This window comes from Osmerus eperlanus, chromosome 7 (genome assembly GCF_963692335.1).
Source record: "Osmerus eperlanus chromosome 7, fOsmEpe2.1, whole genome shotgun sequence".
Taxonomy (NCBI): Eukaryota; Metazoa; Chordata; class Actinopteri; order Osmeriformes; family Osmeridae; genus Osmerus; species Osmerus eperlanus.
Genome location: NC_085024.1, coordinates 13,111,847 through 13,126,663, shown reverse-complemented (window position 1 = coordinate 13,126,663; position 14,817 = coordinate 13,111,847). Strand labels below are relative to the sequence as shown.

The 14,817-nt window shown below is 41.2% G+C and overlaps 2 protein-coding genes and 5 non-coding genes across 9 annotated transcripts; 1 reads left to right on the top strand and 6 right to left on the bottom strand.

Annotated features, from left to right (window-relative positions):
* Positions 1 to 2,874: 2,874 nt before the first annotated feature.
* On the bottom strand, positions 2,875 to 9,495 carry cfap418 (cilia and flagella associated protein 418). Of its 2 annotated transcripts, none has more exons than XM_062464973.1 (6): positions 9,163 to 9,495; positions 8,851 to 8,953; positions 8,697 to 8,764; positions 8,103 to 8,168; positions 7,794 to 7,889; positions 2,875 to 4,089 (listed from the first exon to the last, which is right to left on the bottom strand). In XM_062464973.1, exons 1-6 carry the CDS (start codon positions 9,303 to 9,305, stop codon positions 3,930 to 3,932), a joined length of 636 nt encoding a protein of 211 aa, XP_062320957.1. In that variant the 5' UTR covers positions 9,306 to 9,495; the 3' UTR covers positions 2,875 to 3,929. The 2 variants fall into 2 exon arrangements, with proteins under 2 accessions (XP_062320957.1, XP_062320958.1); XM_062464974.1 differs by having other exon boundaries at positions 8,697 to 8,761.
* Positions 5,944 to 6,025, bottom strand: trnas-aga (transfer RNA serine (anticodon AGA)). The gene has a single exon. It is a non-coding gene; the product is annotated as a tRNA-Ser (tRNA).
* On the bottom strand, positions 6,376 to 6,457 carry trnas-aga (transfer RNA serine (anticodon AGA)). The gene has a single exon. It is a non-coding gene; the product is annotated as a tRNA-Ser (tRNA).
* On the bottom strand, positions 8,517 to 8,598 carry trnas-aga (transfer RNA serine (anticodon AGA)). Its single transcript has one exon. It is a non-coding gene; the product is annotated as a tRNA-Ser (tRNA).
* A 23-nt stretch (positions 9,496 to 9,518) lies between the features above and the next one.
* trnas-aga (transfer RNA serine (anticodon AGA)) lies at positions 9,519 to 9,600 on the bottom strand. Its single transcript has one exon. It is a non-coding gene; the product is annotated as a tRNA-Ser (tRNA).
* Positions 9,601 to 10,564: 964 nt separating this feature from the next.
* Positions 10,565 to 10,636, top strand: trnae-cuc (transfer RNA glutamic acid (anticodon CUC)). Its single transcript has one exon. It is a non-coding gene; the product is annotated as a tRNA-Glu (tRNA).
* Positions 10,637 to 11,372: 736 nt separating this feature from the next.
* On the bottom strand, positions 11,373 to 14,812 carry cd83 (CD83 molecule). Of its 2 annotated transcripts, XM_062464971.1 has the most exons (6): positions 14,690 to 14,812; positions 14,167 to 14,291; positions 13,368 to 13,596; positions 13,126 to 13,229; positions 12,825 to 12,951; positions 11,373 to 12,767 (listed from the first exon to the last, which is right to left on the bottom strand). In XM_062464971.1, the coding sequence occupies exons 1-6, from the start codon at positions 14,751 to 14,753 to the stop codon at positions 12,682 to 12,684; spliced, it is 735 nt and encodes a 244-aa protein (XP_062320955.1). In that variant the 5' UTR covers positions 14,754 to 14,812; the 3' UTR covers positions 11,373 to 12,681. The 2 variants fall into 2 exon arrangements, with proteins under 2 accessions (XP_062320955.1, XP_062320956.1); XM_062464972.1 differs by having other exon boundaries at positions 11,373 to 12,951; positions 14,690 to 14,808.
* Positions 14,813 to 14,817: the final 5 nt, after the last annotated feature.

The following is a 14,817-nucleotide window of genomic DNA, read 5'->3' as shown; positions in this document are numbered from 1 at the left end:
ACGTTTTTTACGGACCTAGCAACAACTGGTTACCTTGGAGATGTAACGATTGACCTTGACAACATGGCATCTGCTCCAGATCCGTCATGTTTGATTTGGGATTTTCCTACGTATTATTGAAGTATATAAGAAACCAAATATGGATTTTGGACAGGTCTGCAAACTGTCGAAAAGTCCACATTTGCAGTTTGTCCATGTGTCATTCAGTCCAGTCATCCTCCAGCACATTGTATGAGGAATGTTGTCTGAATATCGATGGAGAACGAGCCTGAAGAATTGTTCATAGCCAAGACAGATAAGATTGTTTAAATCAAGGCACATTTCCCAGAGGTTGTAGCTCAATTGCTGTAGGCTAACTGGTACTTCATAATTTCTGAAGTACCAGTACAAAAAGTACACACCAAAACGTTTTGGGGTGTAGATTTCAGAGGTGTTTTTCCCCAGTCAGATTTGGTGTGTGGCAGAGTGGATTATCCAGGATCCACCAGTATATCACCTGAGAACCTGGAGGTGGCTGGAAGCAAGCCTGAATCAGCATGTTTGTGAAATTCATACAAAAAAGAAAACTCACCAATCCGGAACATATATGAACTAATTGGATTAATGGATACACATTTGCAACAACTGAAATAATGAAGGCTGGACGCATCAGTTTTTGTATGTGGGCTGTAAGCCTGTGAGTATGTTTTATGCAGAAGATAGCACTTGTACTGTTACGTTGTGTGAAAACCATGGCATCACGCTGTGAACAATCAGTACACTGGACACAGTACTGATAACCCTGTGCATTTGTCTTTCAGGGGTGAATAGCATTTTCTAAGAACGATGGTGAGATTAATTCACAGTCCTGTTCCCAGTGATGTTATTTTTTGTATTTTGTGAATGAGTTTGAGCTTAAAATAAGATGGTATAATATGTTAAAAGAAAGAACAGGCTTATGTTGGGAAATGTATGAGCTAAGCTCATGTAAGACAGTCAACGAATCTAATTGTGTCAAAGCGTAATTCAAAGAGCCTGGGTGGTCTTGACAGGTCTGGATAGACAAGACGATGCATGCAGTCTATTGGATTTTCTTAAATTTGAGGATTTTCCTCAAATAAAAAGTTGATGACCTCTGTTGTACTCAGGCATCTTTCATGAACCAAACCAAACAAAGGAACAGAAAGAGAGAAGAGAAAATGGGGGGTGAAAGGGGGAGAGCGCATCATTCAACTGGAAATGAGAACGACAGGGAGGAAACTGATTGTCTGTTTTTCCCGGCGGTCAGCTGTGCTGTGGGTGTCTCCACAGCATCTGGATGACAGGATGACAGCAGAGTCAACTACACTGACATGATGTTTATTTATTGTTGACACATCGTTTCATTTAATGCTGGTAGTTGATGAAGAAAGGGACTTTCTTAGTTTTTTCATTCATTCAATATTTAGCATAATAATAAATAGGCTACATGTATTAATTGTTATCCAGTTACAAGGCACTGTATCCAGACATCCCAACCTGCAGAGACTGATTTCCGGGAGGAGCCCCCCTAAAGGTCTGATCCCAGAATCGCCCCTGATTCACAGTAGACCCACCAGTCCTTCTGGCTTGTTGTGCATGTGAGCTTAATTAACATGGGAATGGCTCAGGAGTAGGCCTATGTCCATGGACATGGCACATCAACCAGAACACCGGGGCACCAAGACAAAGTAGGTCTCAATTCACTTTGTAAAACATAACACTAGCGGAAACCACCGGAAGGTTAATTAAGGCCAGGGAACAATCGTGAGTGTGGACATATCACCTAAACTGATAGATTGTCAAAACGTTTTATCTTACAGTTGATGCAAGAAGTTATTCATCTTCATTTGACCAGAAAATCACATCTGAAGATAAAGAGGATTATGTTGACAGGATGACCGTCAAAAGTCCGTTGTGTCAGTTTGATGAAAGAGTTGAGATTAAAACTGTTGAATTAATTTGTAACTGATCCATGGTCAGATACGTTGGCGAGTGGAACTGTGGTAAAAATGTTAATGTAATGTTTGTGTTCGCAGAAAATAGACGGCGGTAGCAACCAAAAGCCCGGCGGGGTTGCGAAAGAGAAAGAGAAAAAAAGGAGAAAGAAGAGAAAAATGCAGCTGCAATAATAAATATCCCGCTATTAAATAGCTTTTTCAAAAAAGCTAGAAACGAAAGGATGTAGCCAACGTTACCTTGGTAGCATTACCATCAAGCCACCAAGTCCAAGCTGATGAGGGAGCTGAACTTGATCCGAGAGGTTGCAAAGATACAGATAAGAACTTCTAAAGTAAGACCTATTATGCTATCTGTGAATTGAGTAGGCTAATACAGCTAACCTGTTGTGATTGTGTGACCAGATAATGTATTTAGCAGTTTCTAAAGAGTTTATTTGATATGCTGTTTGCATAACAGGTGTATTGCATAATTATGGTGTGATGCTGCTATAGGCCTCTGTAAGAGTTAGTTTGTCAGTACAGTATGTTGTCTTTTGCAGTATGTTGCCCTGCTCCCTTAGTGACTGTTCTTTTGCTACTTGCGGTCATCTGTATCATCTTGCTTGATGGGATTGTTGTATCAGATGTCAGTCATCACATTTCAGAATTGAGCATGACCTTCAGTGCCCAGGGGCTCTTTGGGGTACTAATCTGGCCTTGTCTAAAACCACAAACACAGTATATACTTTTTAACGCAGCAAGCTTGTGAAATTGAAGCTAATACTTTTAAATTACATATTTGGTATTTCTAGTACCCACAAGTACGCTGTGGGATGTCAACCTTTTTGTTTTGGTTGTACTTAAATATGTATGACTATGTGGATAGTCTACAATACACAGAGCATGAAGATTGTAGATGTAGAATACATTCAGGCTAATACAATGAAACATTTATTTGTAATTTGATTTATTCATAAAGTAGCCCAATACATAATTACATTTCATGACATCCTAGCACATAATAATTCTCATGTAATCTTTGGTTGTAAATAGTTTGTGTTTTTACTCAACATTTCTGATGTAAAGATTTCTCAAATATATCATAGTTCAGGTAGTAGCAAGAGGAAATATGTATTTTGAATTTCAACTCATTATTGTCCACATCACTTAAAACATACCAGCCTGCTTCCAACAGTTCTTGACCACTAGTTAACCCATACAAAGGCATAATTTACATTTATAATCACATGCCCATACACACCAAAAAGACTGCAACCACATGTCAAAAACTCAGGCATAAGGCCAGGAGACTTTACACTGCCAACAATTGTATAAATTCTGATTCTGTGAGGCAAACAAAGTCTGATAGCAATTTGCATTTATTTAAAATTAGGGTTATTTTCAAACCCTACATCCATAGAATTTAGACTGGATACTAAAGTGTTTCATTGAGGACTGTGTAAAACATAATTTATTGGGCTCGTATCTCATAATATTTTGTTCTCTTGCTAAATTGGGTCTGGATATATGGTCAAAGGTAAACTGTCTAACGAGACCACTTGGTGAAATTCGTCCTGGTTCATTGGATCATTCGTCCGTGAGACGGTGACTACCGTCCATGAAGGACTGAACACATTCTACTGCATACTACACATTCCCAGACTTCACTTAACATGGGAAATACATGGAAATTAAGACAATAGGTCAAACTGCAGTGCCAATATCAAGGTAATCCACTGTTTAACACAGTACAGTGTGTATTTAGCTGGCTCTGACGAACACAAGTCCTAAAACTGAGCTAGCTACAGTACGTTCTGAAGTTCAGACAAAGACCCCCTTAAATAAACTCAAACTCTTGATGAACAGGAGGCCCTTCAGCTGTGATGTTTTAGAGATAAAGCAAATATGTTTGCATGTCTTTTGACGGAGGACAGATTCCTGATCACTTATGAAATAAGAAAGATAATGTTTAAGGAGGCTAATCCACGTCTGTCAGGCTGAGTGTTTCCCGCAGACCCACTTGAGCTTGGTCTGTTTGGTGAGATCGGCCAGGTCGCGAGCAGAGTGCCAGCTGCACTGACAGGCGTACGCCCGCGCCCCTTTCCTCCTCCTCAGTTTGGCGCGGAGCTTTAGACAGTCTGGCATGTTGTTCCTGTGGACGCACACACGCACAGGCTGAACAATTACAAACAGCAATGCAACAGCTCTTACAATGCGATACAGATACCTGAGGAATTAGTCTGACCATCTGGCCACACATTAGCTTAATATAATCAATGCTCATTGTTGGTGGTATATTCCTTTACATGGAACTAATGTCTATACTGTAGAAAAGCTTTCCCTTCTACATTTGTAGCAGAGAGGCTTTAATGCACAGGCTTACCTGGTCTTCAGCCCAGGAGCCCAGAAGCTAGGTTCTTTAAATCTGTGCGCCAACTAATCCTAAATATGAAATAGTTACCAGAGAAACGGCATTGCCAGACTTATCGCTAGCTAGCTTTAACATTGTTACTGTCATTCTCATCATCACCTCCAATGCCCTCCTCTTCCTTGTCTGCCAAGGATAATGCTACAGTCATTGAGGCTGCATACAAAGAGCTAGGTGTTGTTGGTGAGTCGACCAGTCAATGTACAACTATCGATGCTGCTCCACCTGGCTGAGGCACCAAAGTGACACACAAAGTTAACAAAGATGTCAGGATGGCTCTCGATGTTAGCAAAGTCGCTGTTAATTGTGGTTGGTGCTGAATCGCGTTATGTCTTTTACTAGTGTTTTCTGATAGACAATAGGGATATGTTTACGGAAAGAATTCAGGAGTGTTATTTATGGTATCTTTTAATACATCTTTTTACTTGGCTGTGTGTGGCTACTCTCGCGCTCACTTGTTAAACCTCGAGAAGAGAAAATAACCATGACTCAATGCGTGAATGAGGTTGAAAATATATCGAGTAAATGCAAATTGTGAATCAGTGTATCCATGAAAGATAGTGAAGACTGCGGGCTGTTAGCCGGCAGGCAGTAGGCCGATGAGGCCAAAATGGGCTTCTAAAAAACTTTGTAGTTTTTGGTTGCTGTCCAATTCCTGGCGGTACTTGTTTGGAATGTGTTTGGAATTGTACGGATTTTCGTTACCGTACGGAACGGTATGTATGTGTTCAGAATGTGTTCGGAATATGTTCGGATTCCATACAATTCTGAACACGTTCTAACCATTCCGAACGCAAGTCCTCACAGAGGCGGTGGCAAAGAGTCACCTGACGTAAAACTACAAGACTTCAGCAGAGCAAAAGGTCACTACATCAGTTACAGCACTGTACATTGAAAGCTGTCAACGGCGCAATAAGAAAAATCGGTATGTAAAAGCAAATTATGATATTGAAACATGCATTTTTGAACTATGTTTTATTTTCCAGCCGAGCTTGGCTTTTAAATGTCTCTATAGATGTCCACCTATTGTCTGACGGCCACGACAACTTGGATTTGCACCACGTCATTAATCCCTTTAATGCCAATCCCATTAATCTCATGATCCCTGTATAATTAACTACTTTGTCAAAACTTCTTGCACTGGTTAATTAACCACACACACCAGAGCTTTTTACCACAAGTAATTGGTTCACTGCTGTCACAACAAGAGCAGAGGGGACCAGCAGCTGAAAGGCTGCCCACTCCATCTCCTACTGCAGAAACCACACGACACAGCCAAAACAACAACAGCTAACCAGATAGCAGAGAAGCCTGTGTTATGCAAGGTATAGTTCTACTGTGTTTATTCTACTGTGTTAGGGTATTGATTCATATTGTCAATTTATGCGTCCCTAGTGTCTACGGTTAGGTGGCCATATAATTAGCGTTGTTTCCATGGAAGTGACTTGGAAGCTAGTGTTACCTATATAACTTCCTACCTGCTTCAAAGTGTGACTCTTTCTTGATTGATGAGAATCGAAGGCATGGCTGTCGTATTTGGACAGTTAATGTAAGAAGTGGGCCTGGACAAAAATCATTCGTTGTCGGCAGGATTCGAACCTGCGCGGGAAGATCCCAATGGATTTCTAGTCCATCGCCTTAACCACTCGGCCACGACAACTCCTTCCTGATATACTGTATAGTGATATCCTGACAATTTACACAATATAACATGTTCCACTTGTGTGACGACCTTATCATCGAATAGTTTGCACTCTTTTTCTCCTGATTTTGCCTCTGACTCCTTTTCGGTCTTTGTCCATTTATGAATCCCTAGTGTCTAAGGTCAGGTGGCCATATAATTAGCCTTGTTTCCATGGAAGTGACTTGGTAGCTAGTGTTACCTATATAACAATTCTACCTATACCACCTCCGCTGCTTCAAAGTGTGACTCCTTCTCGATTGATGAGAATCGAAGGCATGGCTGTCGTATTTGGACAATTAATGAAGTGGGCATAGACAAAACTGAATCGTTGTCGGCAGGATTCGAACCTGCGCGGGAAGATCCCAATGGATTTCTAGTCCATCGCCTTAACCACTCGGCCACGACAACTGACGTGCCCTTTCCGATGGAGTATTTTTTTTTCCATTTTGCTGTCTCATACAACTATGTTACATAAACAATAATAATAAAACAAATCCAGCCTGCAGTGGTGAGAGCAACGAATCTTAACCACTAGACTACCAGGGAACTGCTACTGTCATCAGGGTAAGGGATCGCATAGGTTCAAGCGCAGTGTGAACCGTACCGTGACAGCCACAAGGAATACCAGAGAGAGGCCAAGAGGCCTTTAAATATTGCTTAGCATTCTGGACAGGGGTGGCCAAATGTGCCTTGTTATTATCTACATAATTGCCAAAGGCAGAGGCTGGTGTCTATAAGCCTGCCAGCAAGTTTGAACAGCTCTGTGTGAATACAAATGTTGTTACTGAGCTGATTCTTTGAAATAGGGAAACCAAAAGGATTGAAACAAATCAGCACTTCAGTGCCGTTTAAAAATTGCTTTGATTCTTCACCTAAACGCATTCTAAAGGTAAACATAAAGAAGGTCCCTAAGCACCATTTACTACGTTTTGGTCATACAATAGGACTACAATTTAATTCACCAGGGTTATGTCAAAATTAAGGTCTCTCTTTATATAACATTGCTAAAATGTTGATTCTAAATGATTAACCGCCTTTAGGACGTGCAGTTTATGATAGCCATAGTAGCACAGTGCAACAATGAATCTACAATAGTACAGCATTCAGATGATAGGATAGTGCAACAAACACAGCATACATTTCTTAAAGGCAACACAAGAAACATTTTTGTAGGTGCAGACTTGTTCACGAGATGGTGCTTCAGGATGCCAATTGTAAATACCACAAAAGATTAAACACCACCATAGTTTTTAAATCAGAAGATATCAATTATCAGCATGGAGAACTGCAATACAACTCAACACTGCCATCTACTGACAAAATGAAATGACATTTTGAACATGTTCACACTGACTCAGTTAGCCTGGCATTGCCTGACCAATGTGTATTAGTCTGGGACCTCTCAGTTCAGTTTCAATTTCCAAGGGAGATTATCAACAGGCGCAGATAAAAATGCCTCTGTGCACAACTGTTTCGAAATTGGACAGATACAACCAATCAGAGCTATGAAATGTCATCTTGATTGTTTATGAAAATGTCTCAACGACGCTCCTCTGTACATTACATTACATTTGTACAGTCATTGTTTTTAACCTGCCCCAACAGTAAACGGTTGCTTTTGGTCCAGCACTATTTAAGCCAGGTGGAAATCTGTCTGAACAGGAGGGTGGCCAGACATATCTACCAGAGCCAATAAAATATGAGCTTGCAGATTTATCTGGTTCCCAGACTCAGGGAGACTCACCTAAAGAAGAGGTAGTCACAAGAGGGGTCCCACTCATGGTCATCGAACATGGCTATCCGGAAATCACAGGAGGTACACCTCAACTGGTCACATGATCTAATCAACACAGTCATTAATGAGGAAAAACATTTAGGTTTAGTTAAAAGTTAGCAGTTGTGTTATGGTTGCTTAGAAACAAGTCACTGAGGATGTAGACACAGACACAGTACGTCTAGAAGCAGTCTGAATCAGGTACTGCTTTAGAAATGGGATGTGAAATTCATGTTAACCTGGCTGTCAATGAAATAATTTCAGCCCAAAAAATATTACCTTTGTGAGATAGCTGTCCCAACACCATTTGCAACCAAGCTTCCACCCAGGAAAACTGGACAGCATCTAAACACCAATTAAAAAGAATACACCTCAAACCACACGCAACAGAGCTTTTTACCACAAGTAATTGGTTCCCTGCTGTCACAAGAGCCGAGGGAAGCAGCAGCTGAAAGGCTGCCCACTCCATCTCCTACTGCAGAAACCACATGCATGCATCCTTAGTGTCTAAGGTTAGGTGGCCATATAATTAGCGTTGTTTCCATGGAAGTGACTTGGAAGCTAGTGTTACCTATATAACTTCTTACCTGCTTCAAAGTGTGACTCTTTCTTGATTGATAAGAATCGAAGGCATGGCTGTCGTATTTGGACAGTACTTACTAATGTAAGAAGTGGGCCTAGACAAAAACGATTCGTTGTCGGCAGGATTCGAACCTGCGCGGGAAGATCCCAATGGATTTCTAGTCCATCGCCTTAACCACTCGGCCACGACAACTCATACATAATACACTGTATAGCGATGTACTGCCAATTTACATAACATAACACGTTCCACTTGTGTGACGAACTTATCGTCGAATAGTTTGCACTCACTTTTTTTCTCCTGGTTTTGCCACGGACCCCTTTTCGGTCTTTGTCACATTTGATAGCTGCTCTGTCTGCTAAAAAGACAGAGAACCAAGTTATCCAACATCGATTTGGCCAAGCGGTTCAGCTTCTATGGCTATAAATCAGGATCGTGACTCACTTTTAGATCCAGGGAATCGTATTCGTCCTCAAATATGTCATCAATAAGGGCATTTATATCCTCGATGTCGGTTCTTCTCTGTGTTGATGTCGGTGAGGAGGAACTGATGTGAAAGATAACAGGACCACTTGTTAGCTCGCGACACTAGCTACATTCCAGGATCATTGCTAGCCTAGCAACTTGACGGCGTTTAACAACGCGTTAACATTACTGTTGAACTAGCTAGCGATAGCTCTTCAGATAGATATAGCTAGCTATCTTAAATCAGACCATACCCGTTAGCTATAATCTGCCCCAATGTGTACAACATACCTCTTGTTTGCCTTTGTTTCTTTTATTTGCTTTGCGTGAATCTGAGCCGGGCATTCATCTGATGAAGCTCGAGGCGAAAGTGAAGCATTGCTACAAAACTTACTTTCAATCTCATCAAGAAGCTCGTCTAAATCGTCAGCCATCGTTGCGTCTATGCCCTAGTAGTGTACAGTATCTGTATAGGCCAAACAATCGGCGTCGTTGCCATGGAATCGACTTACTTCTCTGCTTGCTACTGCCTATACTTACTAGTATAATCTCCAAACCTGGATTTAAATCTGTACGGTTACGGTCTGATTGGAAGACAAAGTCATTGCTAGTTCTACTGGGCTAGGGGTATACGGGGAAAAAAAATCCGTTGTCGGCAGGATTCGAACCTGCGCGGGAAGATCCCAATGGATTTCTAGTCCATCGCCTTAACCACTCGGCCACGACAACTTATAACTAATAAAGTGATAGTGATTGTTTTACAGAAACATGTATCTGTCAATCAAAGAAATCATATTTGTGAAAGACAGGTTCAGAATGTGTTTGGAATATGTTCGGAATGTTCGGAATCCTTACAATTCCGAACACGTCCTAACCATTTCTAACCCAAGTCCTAACAGAGATGCGATGGCAGAATCACCTGCTGAGTAAAACAACAAAATACTTCAGCAGAGCAAACGGTCACTAAATCAGTTACAGCTGTTATCTTCTGATGTTGCTCAATTGACATGGCTACATTATGAAGTGTTTTATGAGTAGGATACATTGGGAACTGTTGCAGAATTTTGAACTACATTAAATGTGTACCATCCCATGTGTATCAGTTTTAGTACTACAGTTTATTGTTAAATTGAAACAATCTAGATGAAACCGTACCGATTTGTACCGATCAACATGAAGAAGTACAATTTTGTCAAAGGAAGTATGCCAGTGTCCTTCAGAAAAGGAAGGCAGCAGATGTGCCACCACAGGGGCTGCTGTGCAGGTTCTGCCACCTTGTCTTAAAACAAGGCCCAAATGGCCCACACATCCACACAGGATTTCCAGGATTGGCAGGGAAGTATTTATAGGCTACTACCCCTGCTAAGGTGTTCTCTCTATATCAGGCCCAATGCATGGAGAAGGGGCTGACCTGAGGGGAACTCAGCTCAGTATTTTATGAGACACAGAAATTGAAAAGTACTTTTTTTCGACTGTAGGTGGCAGCAAGAGATCGTGCTTTACCCCAAGGATTGTAATACATCGTGCTTCGCTGTTTTCTGATGTAGAGAAGGAGAATACAGCAAAGTCCAGCCACGTCTCCCTGCCTCATTCTTTCCTGTTTTTCATCTTACTTAAGTAAATCAAAGTAAAAAGCTTCTACTATTGAAAATAGTTTATTTTATAAATTGAAAACACGTTGATCATCGGAAGGTCCCTGGTGGTCTAGTGGTTAGGATTCGGCGCTCTCACCGCCGCGGCCCGGGTTCGATTCCCGGTCAGGGAACGTCTCTTTTGAAAAATAGATTATTTGTCGACACTATGTCAGAGTTCTTATAATAAAAAAATGAAAATGACCATTCACACACATTTTCGGAGTAGGAATGATACGGACCATATCAATTGTATCGGTTATCTTATTTTACAGGCCTTGTCCTTACTAAGTGTATACATTATAATATCGGACTTGTGGCGTTATATAAAATGTTTTCAGGACAATTACTAGGTATGAACTAGTCTTGTTGCGGGGAGAATTAATGCAATATGCAATTTTCTACTTTTCTTTTTAAAGCAATCGTTACATTCATCAAGTCTTTCGCTGGACCTTGCTTACTCCCTTTCCCAACACCGTCCTTCTCAAATATGGCCATGGGCCGGTGTTTCTTTACCACTGCTAGAGGAAAGCTGCGCAAAACTTGGGAATAGGTGCCTGTGCCTCTCGGTCTATTGTATACTGCCTTCTATAATTGTGAGAAATCTCTGTTTGCAAGTTTTGTAGTGGGATTTGAGGCCTACGATTGTTTAACGATAAACTTGAGAACCGGGCACTGTGCACTGTTCTAAATTTTCAGATGTTCATTTCAGAACCCAAGGACTTATAGTGCTGCGTTTCAGCGTTGTTTGGATGTATCCAGTTGTGTTCCAGGTGTAACACAAGTGTAACAAAACTGAAACCAAACTGTAGCACTCATAAACCGTGTTAAACATAACCAAGTGTTAAGAAAAAATAAGAAACCATCATATCGATATGCGATCATACATTTTATATAGAGTATTCAGAGTGCAGAGTGACCCTTCATGTCTTCATGTCCCACAATACTCTATCTATAATATCTCTAGTAAACAACAAACCTCACCAATTTTCGCTGAAGTCTTTCACCATCAATAATGCTCAGTATGTCAGTTCATACTGCAGAAGCTTTGATTGGTGGGAGGACGTCCTTCGGAAGTAGTATTATTTACCTTAAGCAGAACAGTTCTCACCCGGACACGGAAATCGGAACACATCACCCCAGTCCTGAGTCCTCCACTCCCTCCAATCAACCAAAGAATCATTTACAAAGTCCGACATTGTGGAAAACCAAATAAGTGCCAAAGGGAAGAACCATAAGAGCATGCAGTTAAACAAGTTACAATTGAACAACATGAAACTCCCCACAAGAGTGCAAGAGTGTACCTGTAGAAAAAACAATCAACAGTAAAATATTTCACAGCGAGTACAAGAATTTGAAACCGTTACAACTAACCAACAAGAGCAACAAGTCTCTCAATACGAGTCATTGTGATCCTGGAGGAAACTAACATCAGGTCCAGCCAAGCATTCCTAAGTGCCGTTGTACTCCCGGAACAAGTGCGTCTTGAGCCTTTTCTTGAAGGTGGGGAGACAGTTAGTGTCCCTGATGGAGGTGGGGAGTAGATTCCACCATTGGGGGGGCAGACAGAAGAAGAGCTTGTGTTGGGACCGGGCGCTCTTGAGCGGTGGGACCACCAGACGGTTGTCAGAAGAAGACCGTAGGCTGGAGAAGGCTGGAGGAGAGACTTGATGTAGTCGGGTGCAGTCCCGTTCACCGCTCGGAAGGTCAGTACCAGTGTCTTGAATCTGATACGGGCCGTGATGGGAAGCCAATGGAGGGAGATGAGGAGCGGGGTAACATGAGTTACCAAAGTTACCGAAGACCTTCAGTTCAATATTGTGTATTTTATAAATGTATCGGTGACATATTAATACATTTAGTATAGTTTGATCTAAAACATGTAACATGTAATTTTTTTTTAACCATTTTTAGTTTTAAGAAATTTCACTGAGGAGCATGATCCTCCTCTTCCTCCTCTGATGAGCGTCCACTGATGAAGATTCATCAGGCCTTCGAAGAGCTGGAGCTGGGGGCTCGGGCAGTTGCCTTAGTGTTGAATCATCCCTTCTTCCTTCACGTGCCTTTTCCGGGGTTCCATCTCTGGTCCTCTGACTCAACTTGAGTCAGTTCATCACCCATCCGTGTCATTTTGGTTTCTGGCATTTCAGAGGTGTTCAGTTGTGTGTGCTTGAGTCACTCACAGATGGGCGATGTACTGAGGAGTCATAGTTACAGTGACAGTGGCTGTTAGTTCAGCCTGATCATGCCTCTGCCATGTCTGTCCTTAGACTTCTCCATCACGCAGGGCAAGGTCTCACACGCACACATGTTTCATGGAACCCTGTCTTGACCAATTAGGACCCAAAGTATAGATCAACATTAAATCCTTCTTCTCCAGGGGCTTATCCAGAAGTACTTCTTGGGGGTTCCTCTTGTTTCTCTGCATTAATGTCTGTTTCAGGCAGGCCTATGGTTGTAACAGGTGGGAGAAGTCATTAGTGATACATTGCAAAGACACAGATATTTTAAAATATATTTCAATATTGTTCTACACAGATACCGGTAGCCTACCAATTGGAATGTTACACAACAGATTTTGTATTGACTTAAAAAATCATTTTGTACAGTAAAAACAACTTACATAGCTGATGATGTATATCAGAAGTGCTGCCACAAGCAATAAAATAGCATAAACGAGGTAGAAGTCAGTCTCTTTTAAGTGGTCTGACTTAATGTCAGGGCATCCTGGAAACGAATAAAACAATATTTTATTGTTTATTTTATTTTATTAAACACCTCTTAAATAAGTCAGAGTGTAATGTATAGATCTTGTAGGTTTAGTAAGAAAACAGATCATGTCTTCAAGTATATACATTGACTCACCTGAAACTTTGAGACGAATCTGCCCTTCCTGGTTCTGATTTCCAACTGGTGCAGCTAGTAAGCAAAGGTAGCTCCCACTGTCCTTGCCTGTCACATTAGGAAGGATAATATCCACTGAATTATTTAGAAGTTCCACCTCTCGCTCCAGACCTGCATACATCCTTGTTTTGTTAGGTGGAGTAAGATTTCTTGTGAGGAGGCCACTCAATTGATAGGGATCCTTGTTGATCTGGAATCAGAGTGTACAGTTACTTTTTAGTGAGTTTTGAGCAAGCTTTCTGGTTAAGTGTTTTGGGTAGGAGATTTTTCCTCACTATTCATTTAGCCAAGTAGGCTAAAACATTATATTGGCCAAATTATCATACACAAGTTATGACAAAACAGCACCACGAAAGGGAACATCTATGTCACAAATTACTTCTGTTTTTGACCACTATAAGAAGAGCATTGGATTTTCAACTAAGTCATAAAAAGCAACTCCTCTGCAAAAAAGCATTGAAAAAAAGTATTTAACCCTTGTGTTATCTTCGGGTCATTCTGACCCATCAGTCATTGTGACCCACCTTCGTATTGCGACAGATTTACCGCATACAAAGACAAAGTGAAGCATATTCTTTTAACCGTTGGGCTGTCTCAGACCCCCCACATTGCAAAGGTTAAAAGAAAATTATTTTAATTTGTTTTTGTATTGGGTAAAATTGGGTAAACACAACGATGGTTCGTTATGAACCTTTGGGTCATGTGACCCGAAGGCAGCACGAGGGTTAAGCGTTTGGCTGTAATCCGTAAGTGTTCTTACCTTGTACCACCTAACTGCTCTGTACTGGACTCCACTTGCACTGAAAGCTGTACACCGTAGATGCGCGTCTTCTCCGCAGCTACGCATACTTTCTTCAGCGTCCTCCATTATGTCTACACTGCCAGCTAAGGAAAAGAAGTAACTTGTCACTCTTAGGAAAAATTGTTATGGTATTTGTATTTAACTGCTGGATGAATTGTATTTGACATCGAAGGCTGAAAGACTGGCCTTGGCGCCTTAAGAGCAAACACCATAGGCCATGCCCTCAGAAAGTGTCCTGAATTAGAGGTGGAATTAAGTAATGACTCCTTCAAGGAGAACGATGTAGGCCAATGAACGGTTTAACATTTCTATAAACAGACAAGGGCCCCGATTTCAAATATGAAGCAAGGCATGGACATGTTTTGGATCTAATATAGGCTACAACAATTTCCGTTTTAGGTGCTGGGCACATCAAGGAACTCATATCGCCTGGTTATGTGCCGACAAAGTTAAAAACCCAATACAATCGAAAACAACTTACCTAATGCCACGATTTGGAGAAGGACTAGAACAAGCATTGTTGCAAAGCTGTAGCCAATAATCATTCTCAGTTTTAATTGTCAACTGTTTATGAATATTCTGTATTTATAACGAAATTACTTTCGGTTT